This window comes from Zalophus californianus, chromosome 3 (assembly GCF_009762305.2).
Source record: "Zalophus californianus isolate mZalCal1 chromosome 3, mZalCal1.pri.v2, whole genome shotgun sequence".
In the NCBI taxonomy this organism is placed as follows: domain Eukaryota; kingdom Metazoa; phylum Chordata; class Mammalia; order Carnivora; family Otariidae; genus Zalophus; species Zalophus californianus.
Genome location: NC_045597.1, coordinates 161389291 through 161405405, shown reverse-complemented (window position 1 = coordinate 161405405; position 16115 = coordinate 161389291). Strand labels below are relative to the sequence as shown.

At 37.8% G+C, this 16115-nt stretch overlaps 1 protein-coding gene across 16 annotated transcripts in view; it reads left to right on the top strand.

Annotated features, from left to right (window-relative positions):
• C2CD6 (C2 calcium dependent domain containing 6) overlaps positions 1–16115 on the top strand; it is a 146109-nt gene that overhangs the window by 103810 nt on the left and 26184 nt on the right. For 11 of the 16 annotated variants that reach the window (XR_003519454.1, XR_003519452.1, XR_003519453.1 and 8 more), the window contains one exon: positions 10003–10061. The exons of the other annotated variants lie outside the window; for them this stretch is intronic. Coding sequence is in view for 7 of the 11 variants with exons in the window: in XM_027591437.1 (XP_027447238.1) it covers positions 10003–10061 (59 nt within the window). In the remaining 4 variants the exon portion in view is untranslated. The remainder of the gene's footprint in view (positions 1–10002; positions 10062–16115) is intronic. 16 annotated transcript variants of the gene reach the window in all.

Here is a 16115-nt window from a genome sequence, read left to right as displayed (position 1 = left end):
TGCCATTGCCTGATACTGCCTTATTTAATCTTTGTAACTTTGTAAAAAACTTTCTATATATTTAATCTTCATACAACTGTGTAAGGTTCACACTACTATCCTAGTTTTACAGATGAGGCAACTGAGGCATGGAAAGGTGGAGTAATTTGAAAATTATGTAAAAGAAGCATGTGAAACAAGCCAGTGATCCAGTTACCTCTGAAGGGTAAAGAATCTTTATAAGCAGCGTGAAATCAAATACAGGATTGGAAAGAACATCTATAGTATATCTTTTATTTTTTAGATTTATTTATTTATTTGAGAGAGAGGGAGAGAGACAGCAAGCTGGTTAAGGGGCAGAAGGAGAGGGAGAGAGAGAGAACCTATAAGCAGACTCCCCACTGAGCATGGAGCCTAATGCAGGGCTCTATCCCAGGACCCTGAGCTCATGACCTAAGCCAAAACCAAAAGTCAGCCACTCAACCAAATGAGCCACCCAGGCACCCCTATAGTATATCTTTTTTTTTTTTTTAAATAAATGCTTAGAAAACAGGACTTATTTCCTTATTGCTCACTTCTATCTTGCTCTTGGGCAGGTCACTAACTTTTCTGGATTTTTCTCATTTTTAAAATGGGTTTTAAGATGATTAGGTCTCCTATTTCTAAGTCTATATTCCTAAATTTATATCTGAATAGAGTCTTTTAAAAAACTATATAGGATTCCTAAGTATACATTTTATTTATTTATTTGAGAGAGAGAATAAGTGGGGGGAGGAGCAGAAGGCAAAGCAGACTCCCTGCAGAGCAAAGAGCCCAATGTGGGACTCAGTCCCAGGACCCTGGGATCATGACCTGAGCCGAAGGCAGAGGCTTAACTGACTGAGCCACCAAGGCACCCCTAAATATAGATTTTAAACGTTTTTGTTACACTTTCAAAACAAGGAAAAAAGAAACAAATTTAAAAAAACTGACTCAAACATAGAGAACAAACTGGTGGTTACCAGAGGGGAAGTGGGTGGGGAAATAGGTATAGGGGATTGAGAGTACACTTATTGTGATGAGCATAGTATAATATATAGAATTGTTGAATCCCTATATTGTATACCTGAAACCAATATAATACTGTATATTAATTATACTACAATTTTAAAATAAATACATAAATCAAGAAAAAAATGGTTTGTTATACTTTGAACTCTACTTTTCAGTTTACTCATGCAGACCAGTCTTATATAATTAACCCAATACTTTTATAAATACTTTATATGAGGGGGGAGCTAAGATGGTGGCATAGTAGGAGGACCCTAGGCTTGCATCAATCCTTGAACATAGCTAGATAACTACCAAGTCATTCTGAATACCCAAGAAATCGACCTGAGGACTGACAGAACAAACTGCACAACTAGAGGAAGAGAAGAGGCCACATCGAGGAAGGTAGGATTGTGGAGACATGTTTTGGGGGAAAAATGGAACACAGATGCTGTGGAGGGGAAGGAGCCCTGGTCAAGGAGAAAGGTGAGAGAGAGAGAGAGAGAGAGAGAGAGGAGCACAATTCCCCAAAGCCATTGACTGGGAAAATGAAAGGGGCTGATTTTTGTGTTTTTGCAAACAGCAGGGCTCAAAGATTAGAGTTTTAGATGTCATGGGCATGGCTGAGATAAAGTCCTGAAGGTGCCGCCCTACCCCTGGAGAGAAGACATGCAAGCAACCCCAGGGCAGATGGTATCATCTGAGGATCACCTAAGGCACACAGGGAGAGACTGTTCATTCTACTTGAAGCACATCTGTGAGAGGTGGCATTTACAGAGTTGCCTATCTGAGGATAAAAGAACTGGTGGGCACCATTTCCCTTCCCCCACCCCCCAGCATAGGTGAAGAGACATCTTCTGAGGGCAGTGAACTCAGACACTGGCTGTTTAGCCTGCTTCCTCCAAATCCCATGCCCCTGAACTCTGGCATGACTGTCCTTCTTGGTCAAACTTACATCAGTTCCAGTGCAGTGAGACCCACCCCCAGAAGACCAGTGCATATCCCCACCACACCAGGTCCCTAAAATTTGGAGTTTTAAAAGTCAGCAAGTTTGGCTGGGATAGAACCTAAAGTGGCTCCAGGCAGGCAAGCAACCCAGAGACAGATAATATGAAAATAGTGATCTGAAAAACACCTGGGACACACAAGAGGAAATTATTCACTCTTCTTCCCTGAGAGCAGCAAACACAGAATCCCAACTCTGGGGACAAAGGAACTGGCTGGTGCTATTTCCCTCCCCCGCCCCTCAACATAAACAAACTTCAATAAACAGCACAATGCCAACACTGGCTGCCTAACCTGCTTACGCCAAGTCCCACCCCCCTGCACTCTGCTGGTGCTGCTTTTCTTGGATGAGTGTGCCTAAGGACCAGCATAGCAGGCCCCTTCCCTAGAAGATCAGCAGAAACTCCCACATGCACCATGTCTTTCAACCATAGAGTTCTGCAAGGCTTCAGTTCTAGTGGAAGTGGCATCAGGTCTCATTTAACAAGCAGATCAGAACACCCCTAATTGAAACTCACCAAACTTTGCCCAACATCCAAACACTCCCCACTGCAGGCAAAGAGAACCTCTGCAGATGACTGACCTGTGGAATAGAGAAGCCAAAACACAGCAGCAGAATGCACACAGCACACACCAAAAACCCTGAAGTGCCAGGCCCTGGACACAGTATGACCTCTTCTTCATAAAGGCATTACTCTAAGGAGCAGGAAACATAACTGGCTTTTCTAACACACAGGAGAAGACAGAGACCTAGACAAAATGCCAAACGGAGGAATTCATCCCAAAAGAAAGAACAAGAAAAGGTCATGGCCAGAGATCTAATAGAAGCAGATGTAAGTCATATGTCTGATGGAGAATTTAAAGCAACAGTCATAAAGACTGGACTGAGAAAAGCATGGAAGACATCAGGGAGACCCTTACATCAGAGATAAAAGAGTTAAAAAAACAATCAGGCAAAAATGAAAAATGCAATAACAGATTTGAAATACTGGATGTAATGACCATAAGGACGAAAAAATCAGAGGAAAGAATAAGTGATATAGAAGATAGAATAATGGAAAAGAATGAAGCTGAACAAAAGAGAGAAAGAAGAATTATGGATCATGACAGTAGACTTAGGGAACTCAGTGACTCAATCAAATGGAGTAACATTCATATTTTAGGAGTCCCAGAAGAAAAAGGGAAAGAAAGGGGGGGGGGCAAAAAGTTTATTTGAAGAAATAATAGCTGAAAACTTCCCTAAGCTGGAGAAGGAAACAGACATCCAAATCCGGGAAGCACAGAGAACTCCCATCAAAATCAACAAAAGCAGGCCAACACCAAGACATATGTAAATAAATTTGCAAAATATAGTGATAAAAAAATCCTAAAAGCAGCAAGAAAAAAGTCCCTAACTTATAAGGGAAGACCCATAAGCCTAGCTGCAGATCTCTCCACAGAAACTTGGCAAGCTTGAAGAGAGTGGCATGATATATTCAAAATTCTGAATGGGAAAAATCTGCAGCCAAGAATACTCTATCTAGCAAAGCTACCATTCAGAATAGATGGAGAGAGAAAGAGTTTTCCAGCCAAACAAAAACTAAAGGAGTTCATGACACTAAACCAGACCCACAAGAAATATTAAAGGGGACTCTTTGGGAAGGAAAGAACAAAAGTGACAAAGACTAGAAAGGAACAGAGAAAATCTCCAGAAACAACGACAAAAGCAATAAAATGGCACTAAATACATACCTATATGTATTTATTATCAATAATTACTCTGAATGTAAATAGACTAAATGCTCCAATGAAAAGACATAGGGTGTCAGAATGAATAAAAAAAAAAAAACCAAACTGGGCCCACCTATATGCTGCCTAAAGGCACCTGCAGATTGAAAGGGAGGGGATGAAGAAACATTTATCATGCAAATGGACATCAAAAGAAAGCCAGAAGAGCAATACTTATATCAGGCAAACTAGATTTTAAACCAAAGACTGTCCAAGAGATGAAGCACACTATATCATAATAAAGGGGACTGTCCAACAAGAACAATGGTAAATATTTATGCCCCAAGCCACCCAAGTATTTAAAACAATAACAAACATAAAGGAACTCACTGATAATAATACAATACTAGTAAGGGACTTTAATACCCCACTTACATCAATGGACAGATCATCTAAGCAAGGAAACAATGGCTTTGAATGACATGCTGGAACATGGACTTAAATGATATGTTCAGAACATTTCATCCTAAAGCAGCAAAATACACATTTTTTTTCAAGATTTTATTTATTTGTCAGAGAAAGAGTGCACGCACAAGCAGGGTAGTGGCAGGTAGAGGGAGAAGCAGGCTCCCCACTGGGCAGGGAGCTTGATGCGGGATTCGATCCCAGGACCTGAGCTGAAGACAGACGCTTAACTGACTGAGCCACCCAGGCATCCTGCAAAATACACATTCTTTTCAAGTGCACATGGGGCATTCTCCAGAATAGATCACATACTAGGTCACAAATCAGGCCTCAACAAATACAATACGTTTAAGATCATACCATGCATATTTTCTAACAACAACGCTATGAAACTTGAGGTGAACCACAAGAAAAAATTTGGAATGACCACAAATCATGGAGGTTAAACAACATGCTACTAAAGAATTAATGGATCAACCAGGAAATCAAAGAAGAAATAAAAAAATACATGGAAACAAATTAAAATGAAAACATAATGGTCCAAAGCCTTCAGGGTACAGCAAAAGTGGTCATAGAGGGAAGTATATAGCAATACAGGCCCACCTCAAGAAGCAAGAAAAAATCTCAAAGAAACAACCTGACCTTACATCTAAAGGAGCTAGAAAAAGAACAATAAAGCCTAAAGATAGCAGAAGGAGGGAAATAATAAAGATTAGAGAAGAAATAATTGATACAGAATCTAAAACAAAAACAAAAACAGTAGAACAGATCAAATAAACCAGGAGCTGGTTCTTTGAAAACATTAATAAAATAAAGCCCTAGCCACACTTATCAAAAAGAAAAGAGAAAGAACCCCCCAAAAATAACAAATGACAGAGGAGAAATAACAATACCACAGAAATATAAACAACTATAAAAGTATATTATGAAAAATTACATGCTAGCAAATTGGACAATCTGGAAGTAATGGATAAGTTCCTAGAAACATATAAACTACCAAAACTGAAACAGGAAGAAATAGAAAACTTGAACAGACTGATAACTAGCAATGAAATTGAATCAGTAATCAAAAATCTCCCAACAAAAGTCTAGGGCCAGATGGCTTCACAGCAAATTCTACCAAACATTTAAAAAGAGTTAATACCTATTCTTCTCAAACTATTACAAAATATAGAAATGGAAGGAAAACTTCCAAACTCATTCTATGAGTCCAGCATTACCCTGATTCCAAAACCAGACAAAGACTCCAACTAAAAAAGAGAACTACAGGCCAGTATCCCTGATGAACATAGATGCAAATATTCTCCACAAAGTACTAGTAAATCAAATCCAACAGTACATTAAAAGAATCGTTCACCATGATCAAGTGGGATTTATTCCTGTGCTGCAAGTGTGGTCCAGTATTGACAAAACAATGTGGTAACACCACATCAATACAAGAAAGGATAAGAACCATATGATCCTCTCAATAGATGCAGAAAAAGCATCTGACAAAGTACAAAATCCATTTTTGATAAAAACCCTCAACAAAGTAGGTTTAGAGGGAACATACCTCGACATAATGAAGGCCATATACAAAAAACCCCACAGCTAATATCCTCAGTGGGGAAAAAGAGAGATTTTCCTCTGTTATCAGGAACAAGACAAGGATGTTCACTCTCACCACTTTTATTCATCACAGTACTGGAAGTCATAGCCACAGCAGTCAGACAACAAAAAGAAAAGGCATCCAAATCAGCAAGGAAAAAATAAAACTATCACTATTTGCAGATGACATGATAGTCTGTATAGAAAACCAGAGAGATTCCACCAAAAAATTGCTGGAACTGATATACAAATTCAGTAGTCATAGGATACAAAATCTGTTGCATTTCATCTGAAGCAGCAGAAAGAGAATCACGGACTCAATCCTATTTATAATTGCACCAAAACCCGTAAGATACCTAGGAATAAACCTAACCAAACAGGTAAAATATCTGTATTCTGAAAACAATAAACCACTGATGAAAGAAATTGACAACGACACAAAGAAATGGAAAGACATTCCATGCTCATGGATTGGAAGAACAAATATTGTTAAAATGTCTATACTACCAAACTGTGGAAGGAGCCGAGATGTTCTTCAACAGATGAATGGATAAAGAAGATGTGGTCCATATATACAATGGAATATTACTCAGGCATCAGAAAAGATGAATATCTAACATTTACATTGACATGGATGGAACTGGAGGGTATTATGCTAAGTGAAATAAGTCAATCAGAGAAAGACAGTTATCATATGGTTTCACTCATATGTGGAACATAGGAATAGTGCAGAGGACAATAGGGAAAGGGAGGGAAAATTGAAGGGGAAGAAATAAGAGAGGGAGACAAACCATATGAGACTCTTGACTCTGGGAAACAAACTGAGGGTTGCGGAAAGGGAGGTGGGTGGGGCGATGGGGTAACTCGATGATGGGCAAAAGGGCATATCACATGATGTGATGAGCACTGGGTGTTATATGCAACTAATGAATCATTGAACATTATATCAAAAACTAATACGTTGGCTAATTGAATTTAAATTTTTAAAAAATGTCTATACTACCCAAAGTAATCTACACACATAATGATAGGGAACAAAGTACAACCAGCATTTTTCAGAGCTAAAACAAACAATCCTCAAATTTGTATGGAACCACAAAAGACCCCAAATAGCCAAAGCAATCTTGAAAAAGAAAAGAAAAGCTGGAGGCATCATAATTCCAGACTTCAAGTTATATTACAAAGCTGTAGTGATCAAGACAGTATGGTACTGGCACAAAAACAGACACATAGATCAATGGAACAGAATAGGAAAACCCAGAAATGAACCTACAACTATATGGTCAACTAACCTTCAACAAAGCAGGAGAGAAAATCCAATGAAAAAAAGACCGTCTCTTCAACAAATAATGTGAAAACTGGACAGCAACATGCAAAAGATTGAACATGGACCACTTTCTTACACAATACACAAAAATAAATTCAAAATGGATGAAAGACCTAAATGTGAGACATGAAACCATTAAAATCCTAGAGGAGAACACAGGCAGTAACCTCTTTGACATCAGCCATAGCAACCTCTTACTAGGTATGTCTCCTGAGGCAAGGGAAACAAAAACAAAAATAAACTATTGGGATTTAATCAAATTAAAAAGCTTCTCTGCAGCAAAGGAAACAATCAATAAAACTAATAGGCAACCTACAGAATGGGAGAAGATGTTTGCAAATGACATATCGGATAAAGGGTTAATATCTAAAATATATAAAGAACTTATAAAATTCAACACCCCAAAACCAAATAATCTAGTTAAGAAATGGGCAGAAGACATGAATAGACATTTTTCCAAAGAAGACATGCAGATGGCTAAGACACATGAAAAGATTTGCAACATCACTCATCATCAGGGAAATACAAATCAAAACTACAATGAGAGGAAATTGGAGGGGGAGACAAACCATGAGAGACTATGGACTCTGAGAAACAAACTGAGAGTTTTAGAGGGGAGGGGGATGGGGGATGGGTTAGCCCAGTGATGGGTATTAAGGAGGGCATGTACTGCATGGAGCACTGGGTGTTATACAAAAACAATGAATCATGGATCACTACATCAAAAACTAATGATGTATGGTATGGTGACTAGCATAATAAAAAAAAACTACAATGAGATATCACCTCGCACTAGTCAGAATGGCTAAAATGAACAACACAAGAAAATCAGGTGTTGGTGAGAATGTGGAGAAAGGGGAACCCTCTTGCACTATTGGTGGGAATGCAAACTGATGCAGCCACTCTGGAAAATGGTATGGAGGTTCCTCAGAAAGTTAAAAGTAGAACTGCCCTATGATCCAGCAATTGCACTACTAGGTATTTATCCAAAGAATACAAAAATACTGATTCCAAGGGGTACACGCACCCTGATATTTATAGCAACATTATCAACAATACCAAATTATGGAAAGACTCCAACTGTCCATTGACTGGTAGATGGATAAAGAAGATGCAATGTATGTATATACATCAGGCTATTATTTAGTTTTAAAAAAGAATGAGATCTTGCCATTTGCAATGACATGGATGGAGCTAAAGAGTATTATGCTAAGCGAAATGAGTCAAAGAAAGTCAAATATGTGTCTCATATGTAGAATTTAAGAAATAAAACAGATGCACATATGGGGAGGGGAAAGATGCAAACTAGGAAACAGACTCAACTAAAGGAAACAGAGTTCCTGGAGGGGAAGTGGGGCGGGGGATGGGTTAAATAGGTGAGGGGTTAAGGAGGGCACTAGTAGTGATGAGCACTGGTGTTATATGTAAGTGATGAATCACTAAATTCTACACCTGAAACTAATACTGTATTTTAACTAACCAGAATTTAAATAAAAACTTGAAAAAAATTAAAAAAATAAAAATCACAGGTTAGTTTTGCTTTTATAAAAATACATATATGCATATATGAGATGAAAAGCAGTACATTTAAAGTTTATTTGCTCTTTTTGAATTCCTTGATTTATTATTATCTATAAACAAATTAGAGGAATGTGCCTAGCCCTATTACTTTGGAGCTGCTTTTAGAGATACTTCTCACTCCTGTACATAAATATATATATTTTTGCACATATATTTCAGTCTAGCACCATCAATCATTGAAGACCATAGTCGTTCCATTCCATACTTTATAAATTCTTCTAGTTTATCTCATAAGACTCCTCTCAAGGGTCATGAATTCTTGAGGAAATACAGAATTATCCATGAAAGCTTTTTAGAATGTAGACTGTCTATACAACTTTATAGAGGTGGGTATGTATAGCAAATGTGTGATGGAAGTTTACCCAAATGACTGCTAGATGATAAGCTAAAAAGAGCCTCCAAGAAGGATGAGTAAAACCAATCTTTTAAACATTCAGTCAAGCACAGCTTTGAATAATGTGCATAAAATTTAGCAGCCACAAAAACATTCAGAACCATCTAGTGCAACGATGAGTTGTTTTTTGATCGTTTTTTAGTTTTTACTTTATTTTTTGAACTAGCATTAAGAACCAGAAAGGTAGTACTCCATACAAACATTTACTACCATATGACTAAAAGACAATCTTTTATGTACATAAAAATCTAGATCATGATGACATTTCATTTTAATCACTTAATGTATGCACTTTAACAATACTATTGAATATAGTAATTGGACTTATTAGGTGACAAACACAAGGGTACAATGTGTCAGGAGTCAGAGCAAAGGGAGTAGTAGTGATAGTAAAAAAAAAAGACAACAAAACTTGCATTCATTTTGTGCTTATTATGTCCCAGACACAGTGTTGCATGCCTTAGCCCTTTAAATCACACAGTCCTATGACATGGGATCTTTATCCTTTGACAGATGAGGAAACAGAGAGCCAAGATAACTTGTCCAAAGTTCGATGGTTAGTTGCAGAGACTATTTGAGTCCAAGCAGTCTGGCTCCAGAGCCTGTGCTCTTTTTTTTTTTTTTTTTAAAGATTTTATTTATTTGACAGAGACACAGCGAGAGAGAGAACACAAGCAGAGGGAGTGGGAGAGGGAGAAGCAGGCTTCCCGCCGAGCAGGGAGCCTGATGCGGGGCTCGATCCCAGGACCCTGGGTTCATGACCTGAGCCGAAGGCAAACGCTCAATGAGTGAGCCACCCAGGCGCCCCCAGAGCCTGTGCTCTTAATTGTTATGTTACACACACCATCATTAGTTAGAGATATGTCTGTAGGACATGTTTGTCAAGTGCCAACTTATTTATATAGTCATTTTTCTCATTCTTTCTCAGAAAGGGTAATGCAAGATCAGCTCTATGGACAAAAAAATACAAATAAAAAAGGAAAATCAGTAAGTAGATTGATATATCTCTTAAAAATCATTATTTTATATTGTTTTGAATTTTTACTGACATTCTTTCATCAAGAAAGCATATACATTATTATGAATTTATTATAAATAAAATTTGTTATATATTTTGTCTTAGTTTATTTTAAATTTATAAATTATTATAAAACAATATAAACATAACATTAACTTTGGCAGGCTGCACTTTTGAATTCTTTACTTCTGCCTCCCCACATAGAGCTATTGCTTAGTAGGCCACTCACAGTAGCACTAGGAAAGAATAAACTACCTCTGCCCATCTATTTTGATGTGAACAATTTTAAAGAATCCATTCTCCTCATCTCATTTGTCTATTAATACTTGAAGTTAATTATACTGGATTCCTTTTTTTATGTCTAAATGCCATGCCAGGCTAACAGCAGTAAGTATTTCAGAAATGGGACAGGGGTTGTGTGTCTTGGAATGATCAGGCAAGAAAGATACTGACTTGGAAGGTGAGAAGAGAAAGAAAAATTTGGTCTACTTCATATTTTGCACCACATAAGAACCATCTCTCACAAGGGGAAGAATATAAGTGCTTTTCTTTGTAATTTAATGAATGACTGACTCCTTAATCCAAGACATTAGAACCCCATACTAATACTTTTTGTAGATAGTAGAATTTGATATATGAATATCCTGAACTCCATGCAAAAAGGTTTAGTTACTTTAAAGGCAACAATCCCACTGGCCAGGGCATTACTGATTCTAATATTCAATCTAGTTGTTCTAATAAACCATCAAAATATCCTGGATATTTTAATGTTTTGGAATTAAAACTACTTCTTCCAGACTGACTCATCTAAAAATAGCACAAAAATCCCATCTGATTACTGGCCTAAACTTTTATTTAAGAAAACAATGGCATAATATCTACAAAGCATCCTAGTGTTACAGAAAAACAAGATTTTGAGTCAGAAGACTTGAATTCTGGCAGCAGGCTTTTCACTATTAGCTGAAGGTTAAACGGGGATTAATTATAAAATATTTATTGAATACCTACTAGATAGGCACCATTGCTAATTAATAATTAATGATAAAATGGATGGGCATCATATTAAGCTTTTTATTTTTTTAATTTTATTTTCTTATGTTAGTCACCATACCATACATCATTAGTTTTTGATGTAGTGATCCATGCTTTATTGTTTTCGTATAACACCCAGTGCTCCATGCAGTACATGCCCTCCTTAATACCCATCACCAGGCTAACCCATGCCTCACCCCCCTCCCCTCTAACACCCTCAGTTTGTTTCTCGGAGTCCATAGTCTTTCATGGTTCATCTCTCCCTCCGATTTCCCCCCCCTTCGTTTTTTCCCCTCCTTCTCTTAATGTCCTCCATGCTCTTCCTTATGTTCCACAAATAAGTGAAACCATATAATTGACTTTCTCTGCTTGACTTATTTCACTTAGCATAATCTCCTCCAGTCCCATCCGTGTTGATGTAAAAGTTGGGTATTCATCCTTTCTGATGGCTGAGTGATATTCCATTGTATATATGGACCACATCTTCTTTATCCATTCATCTGTTGAAGGGCATCTTGGCTCTTTCCACAGTTTGGCTATTGCGGACATTGCTGCTATGAACATTGGGGTGCATATGGCCCTTCTTTTCACTACATCTGTGTCTTTGGGGTAAATACCCAGTAGTACAATTGCTGGGTCATAGGGTAGCTCTATTTTTAATTTTTTGAGGCACCTCCACACTGTTTTCCAAAGTGGCTGTACCAACTTACATTCCCACCAACAGTGTAAGAGGGTTCCCCTTTCTCCACAACCTCTCTAACATTTGTTGTTTCTTGCCTTGTCAATTTTTGCCATTCTAACTGGTGTAAGGTGGTATCTCAATGTGGTTTTGATTTGAATTTCCCTGATGGCTAATGATGATGAACATTTTTTCATGTGTCTGTTAGCCATTTGTATGTCTTCTTTGGAGAATTGTCCGTTCATGTCTTCTGCCCATTTTTTGACTTATTTGTTTTTTGGGTGTTGAGTTTGAGAAGTTCTTTATAGATCTTGGATACCAGCCCTTTATCTGTAGTGTCATTTGCAAATATCTTCTCCCATTCTGTGGGTTGCCTCTTTGTTTTGTTGACTGTTTCCTTCGCTGTGCAGAAACTTTTTATCTCGATGAAGTCCCAAAAGTTCATTTTTGCTTTTGTTTCACTAGCCTTTGGAGATGTATCTTGAAAGAAGTTGCTGTGGGCGATGTCAAAGAGGTTATTGCCTATGTTCTCCTCTAGGATTTTGATGGATTCTTGTCTCACATTGAGGTCTTTCATCCATTTTGAGTTTATCTTTGTGTATGGTGTTAGAGAATAGTTGACTTTCATTCTTCTGCATGTGGCTGTCCAATTTTCCCAGCACCGTTTATTGAAGAGACTTTTTTCCATTGCATATTTTTTTCCTGCTTTGTCAAAGATTATTTGACCAAAGAGTTGAGGGTCCATATCTGGGCTCTCTATTCTGTTCCATTGGTCTATATGTCTGTTTTTGTGCCAGTACCATGCTGTCTTGATGATCACTGCTTTGTAATATAGTTGAAATAGGGCAACGTGATGTCCCCAGCTTTGTTTTTCTTTTTCAACATTTCCTTGATGATTCAGGGTCTTTTCTGATTCCATACAAATTTTAGGATTGTTTTGTTCCTGCACTTTGAAAAATGTCATTGGAATTTTGATTGGGATTGCATTGAAGGTATTGATTGCTCTGGGTAGCATAGACATTTTTACAATGTTTATTCTTCAGATTCATGAGCATGGAATGTTTTTCCATCTTTTTGTTTGTTCATCTTCTTCAATTTCTTTCATGAGTATTCTGTAGTTCCTAGAATGTAGATCATTTACCTCTTCAGTTAGGTTTATTCCGAGGGATCTTATGGTTTTTGGTGCTATTGTAAATGGAATCGATTCTCTAATTTCTCTTTCTACAGTTGCATTGTTAGTGTATAAGAAAGCAACTGATTTCTGTGCATTGATTTTGTATCCTGCCACGTTACTGAATTGCTGTATGAGTTCTAGTAGTTTGGGGGTAGAGTCTTTTGGATTTTCCCATAAAGTATCATGTCATCTGCGAAGAGAGAGAGTCTGACTTCTTTGCCAATTTGAATACCTCTTATTTCTTTTAGTTGTTTGATTTCTGTTGTTAGGACTTCTAGTACTATGTTGAACCTATTTGGTGAGTGTGAGCATCCTTGTCATGTTCCTGATCTTAAGGGAAAGGCTCTCAGCTTTTCCCCACTGAGGATGATATTTGCTGTGGGGTTTTCATGAATGGATTTTATGAACTTGAGGATTGTTCCCTCTATCCCTATACTCTGAAGAGTTTTAATCAGGAAAGGATGCTGTATTTTGTCAAATGCTTTTTCTGCATCAATTGAGAGGACCATATGGTTCTTCTCTCTTCTCTTATTAATGTGTTCTATCACACTGATCGATTTGTGAATATTGAACCACCCTTGCATCCCGGGGATAAATCCCACTTTGTCGTGGCAGATTATCCTTTTAATGTATTGTTGGATACTATTAGCTAGGATTTTGTTGAGAATTTTTGAATCCATATTCATCAGAGATATCAATCTGAAATTCTCCTTTTTGATAGGGTCTTTGCCTGGTTTGGGGATTAAGGTAATGCTGACCTCATAGAATGAGTCTGGAAGCTTTCCTTCTGTTTCTATTTTTTGAAAGAGCTTCAGGAGAATAGGTATTATTTCTTCTTTGAATGGTTGGTAGAATTCCCCAGGGAATCCATCAGGCCCTGGACTCTTGTTTTTTGGGAGGTTTTTAATCACTGCTTCAATTTCGTTACTGGTTATTGGCCTATTCAGGTGTTAATTTCTTCCTGTTTCAGTCTTGGGAGCTTATAGGTTTCCAGGAAGGCATCCATTTCATCCAGGTTGCTCAATTTATTGGCATATAGTTGTTGATAATAATTTTTAATAATTGTTTCTGTTTCCTTGGTGTCGGTCATGATCTCTCCCCTTTCATTCATAATTTTATTAATTTGGGTCCTTTCTCTTTTCTTTTGGATAAGTCTGGCCAGTGGTTTATTGATCTTATTAATTCTTTCAAAGAACCAGCTTCTAGTTTCGTTGATCTGCTCTACTGTGTTTCTGGTTTCTGGCTCATTGATCCCTGCTCTAATCTTAATTATTTCTCTTCTAATGCATGACTTAGGCATCATTTGTTGCTTTTTCTCTAGTTCTTTAAGGTGTAAAGTTAGTTGGTGAATTTGGGATTTTTCTATTTTTTTGAGTGAGGTTTGGCTGGCCATGTATTTCCCCCTTAGGACCACCTTTGCAGCATCCCATAGGTTTTGGACCGATGTGTTTTCATTCTCATTGGTTTCCATGAATTAAGTTCTTCTTTGATATCCTGGTTGACCCAAACATTCTTGAGCAGAGTGGTCTTTAGCTTCCAAGTGTCTGAATTTCTTCCAAATTTTTTCTTGTGATTGAGTTCCAGTTTTAAAGCATTATGGTCTGAGAATATGCAGGGAATAATCTCAGTCTTTTGGTATCAGTTGAGACCTGATTTGTGACATAGTATGTGGTCTATTCTGGAGAAAGTTCCATGAGCGCTTGAGAAGAATGAGTATTCTGTGGTTTTAGGGTGGAATGTTCTGTATATATCTATAAGGCCCATCTGGTCCACTGTGTCATTCAAAGCTCTTGTTTCTTTGTTGATTTTCTGCTTAGATGATCTGTCTGTTGCTGAGAGTGGAATATTGAGGTCTCCTACAATTAACGTATTGTTATCAATATGACTCTTTATTTTGGTTAACAATTGGCTTATGTAGATGGCTGCTCCCATGTTGGGGGCATAGATATTTACAGTTGTTAGATCTTCCTGTTAGATAGACACTTAAAGAAGGATGTAGTGTCCTTCTGTGTCTGTAACTACAATCTTTAGTTTAAAATCTAATTTGTCTGATATAAGAATTGCTACCCCACTTTCTTTTGAGATCCGTTGGCATGGAAGATGGATCTCCATCCCTTCACTTTCAGTCTGGATGTATCTTTAGGTTCAAAATGAGTCTCTTATAGACAACATATGGATGGGTCCTGTCTTTTTATCCAATCTGCAACCCTGTGCCATTTTATGGGAGCATTTAGGCCTTTCATGTTGAGAGTGATTACTGAAAGATATGAATTTATTGTCATCATGTTGCCTGTGAAGACCTTGTTTTTATAGATTGTCCCTGCAAATTTCTGTTCTAAATCACTCTTGGGGTCTTTCTCCATTTATAGAACCTCCCTTAATATTTCTTGCAGGGCCAGATTAATGGTCACATATTTTTTCAGTTTCTGCTGGTCTTGGAAGCTCTGCATCTGTCCATCCATTGTAAATGACAGCCTTGCCAGATAGGGTATTCTTGGCTGCATGTTCTTCTCGTTTAGTACCCTGAATATGTCTTGCCAGCCCTTTCTGGCTTGCCAGGTCTCTGTGGATAGGTCTGATGTTATTCTGATGTTCTTCCCTCTGTACATAAGGAATCTCTTCCCCCTAACTGCCCTTAAGATGGTTTCCTTGGTTCTAAGATTTGCGAGTTTTACTATTACATGCTGGGGCTTTGGCCTGTTTTCCTTGATCTTGGGAGGGGTCCTCTCTGCCTCTAGGACATGAATGTTTGTTTCATTCCCCAGATTAGGGATGTTCTCAGCTACGATTTGCTCAAATATATCTTCTAGTCCTCTCTCTCTCTCTCCACCCCCTGAGGGATCCCAATAATTCTGACATTGGAACGTTTCATGGTGTCACTTATTTCTCTGATTCTATTTTCATGGATTCTGAGTTGTTTTTCCCTGGCCTCTTCTTTCCCTTTCTAGTCTATTAATTGGTCTTCTAAATGACCAATTCATTCTTCTACCTCGCTTACCCTAGCTGTTAGATTATCTAGATTAGATTGGATCTCATTGATAGCATTTTTAAGTTCTGCCAATTCAGCTTTCATTTCTGCCCTTAGAGACTCTATGTTGCCATTAATCGATTTCTCCATTCTAGCTATCATCTTCACAA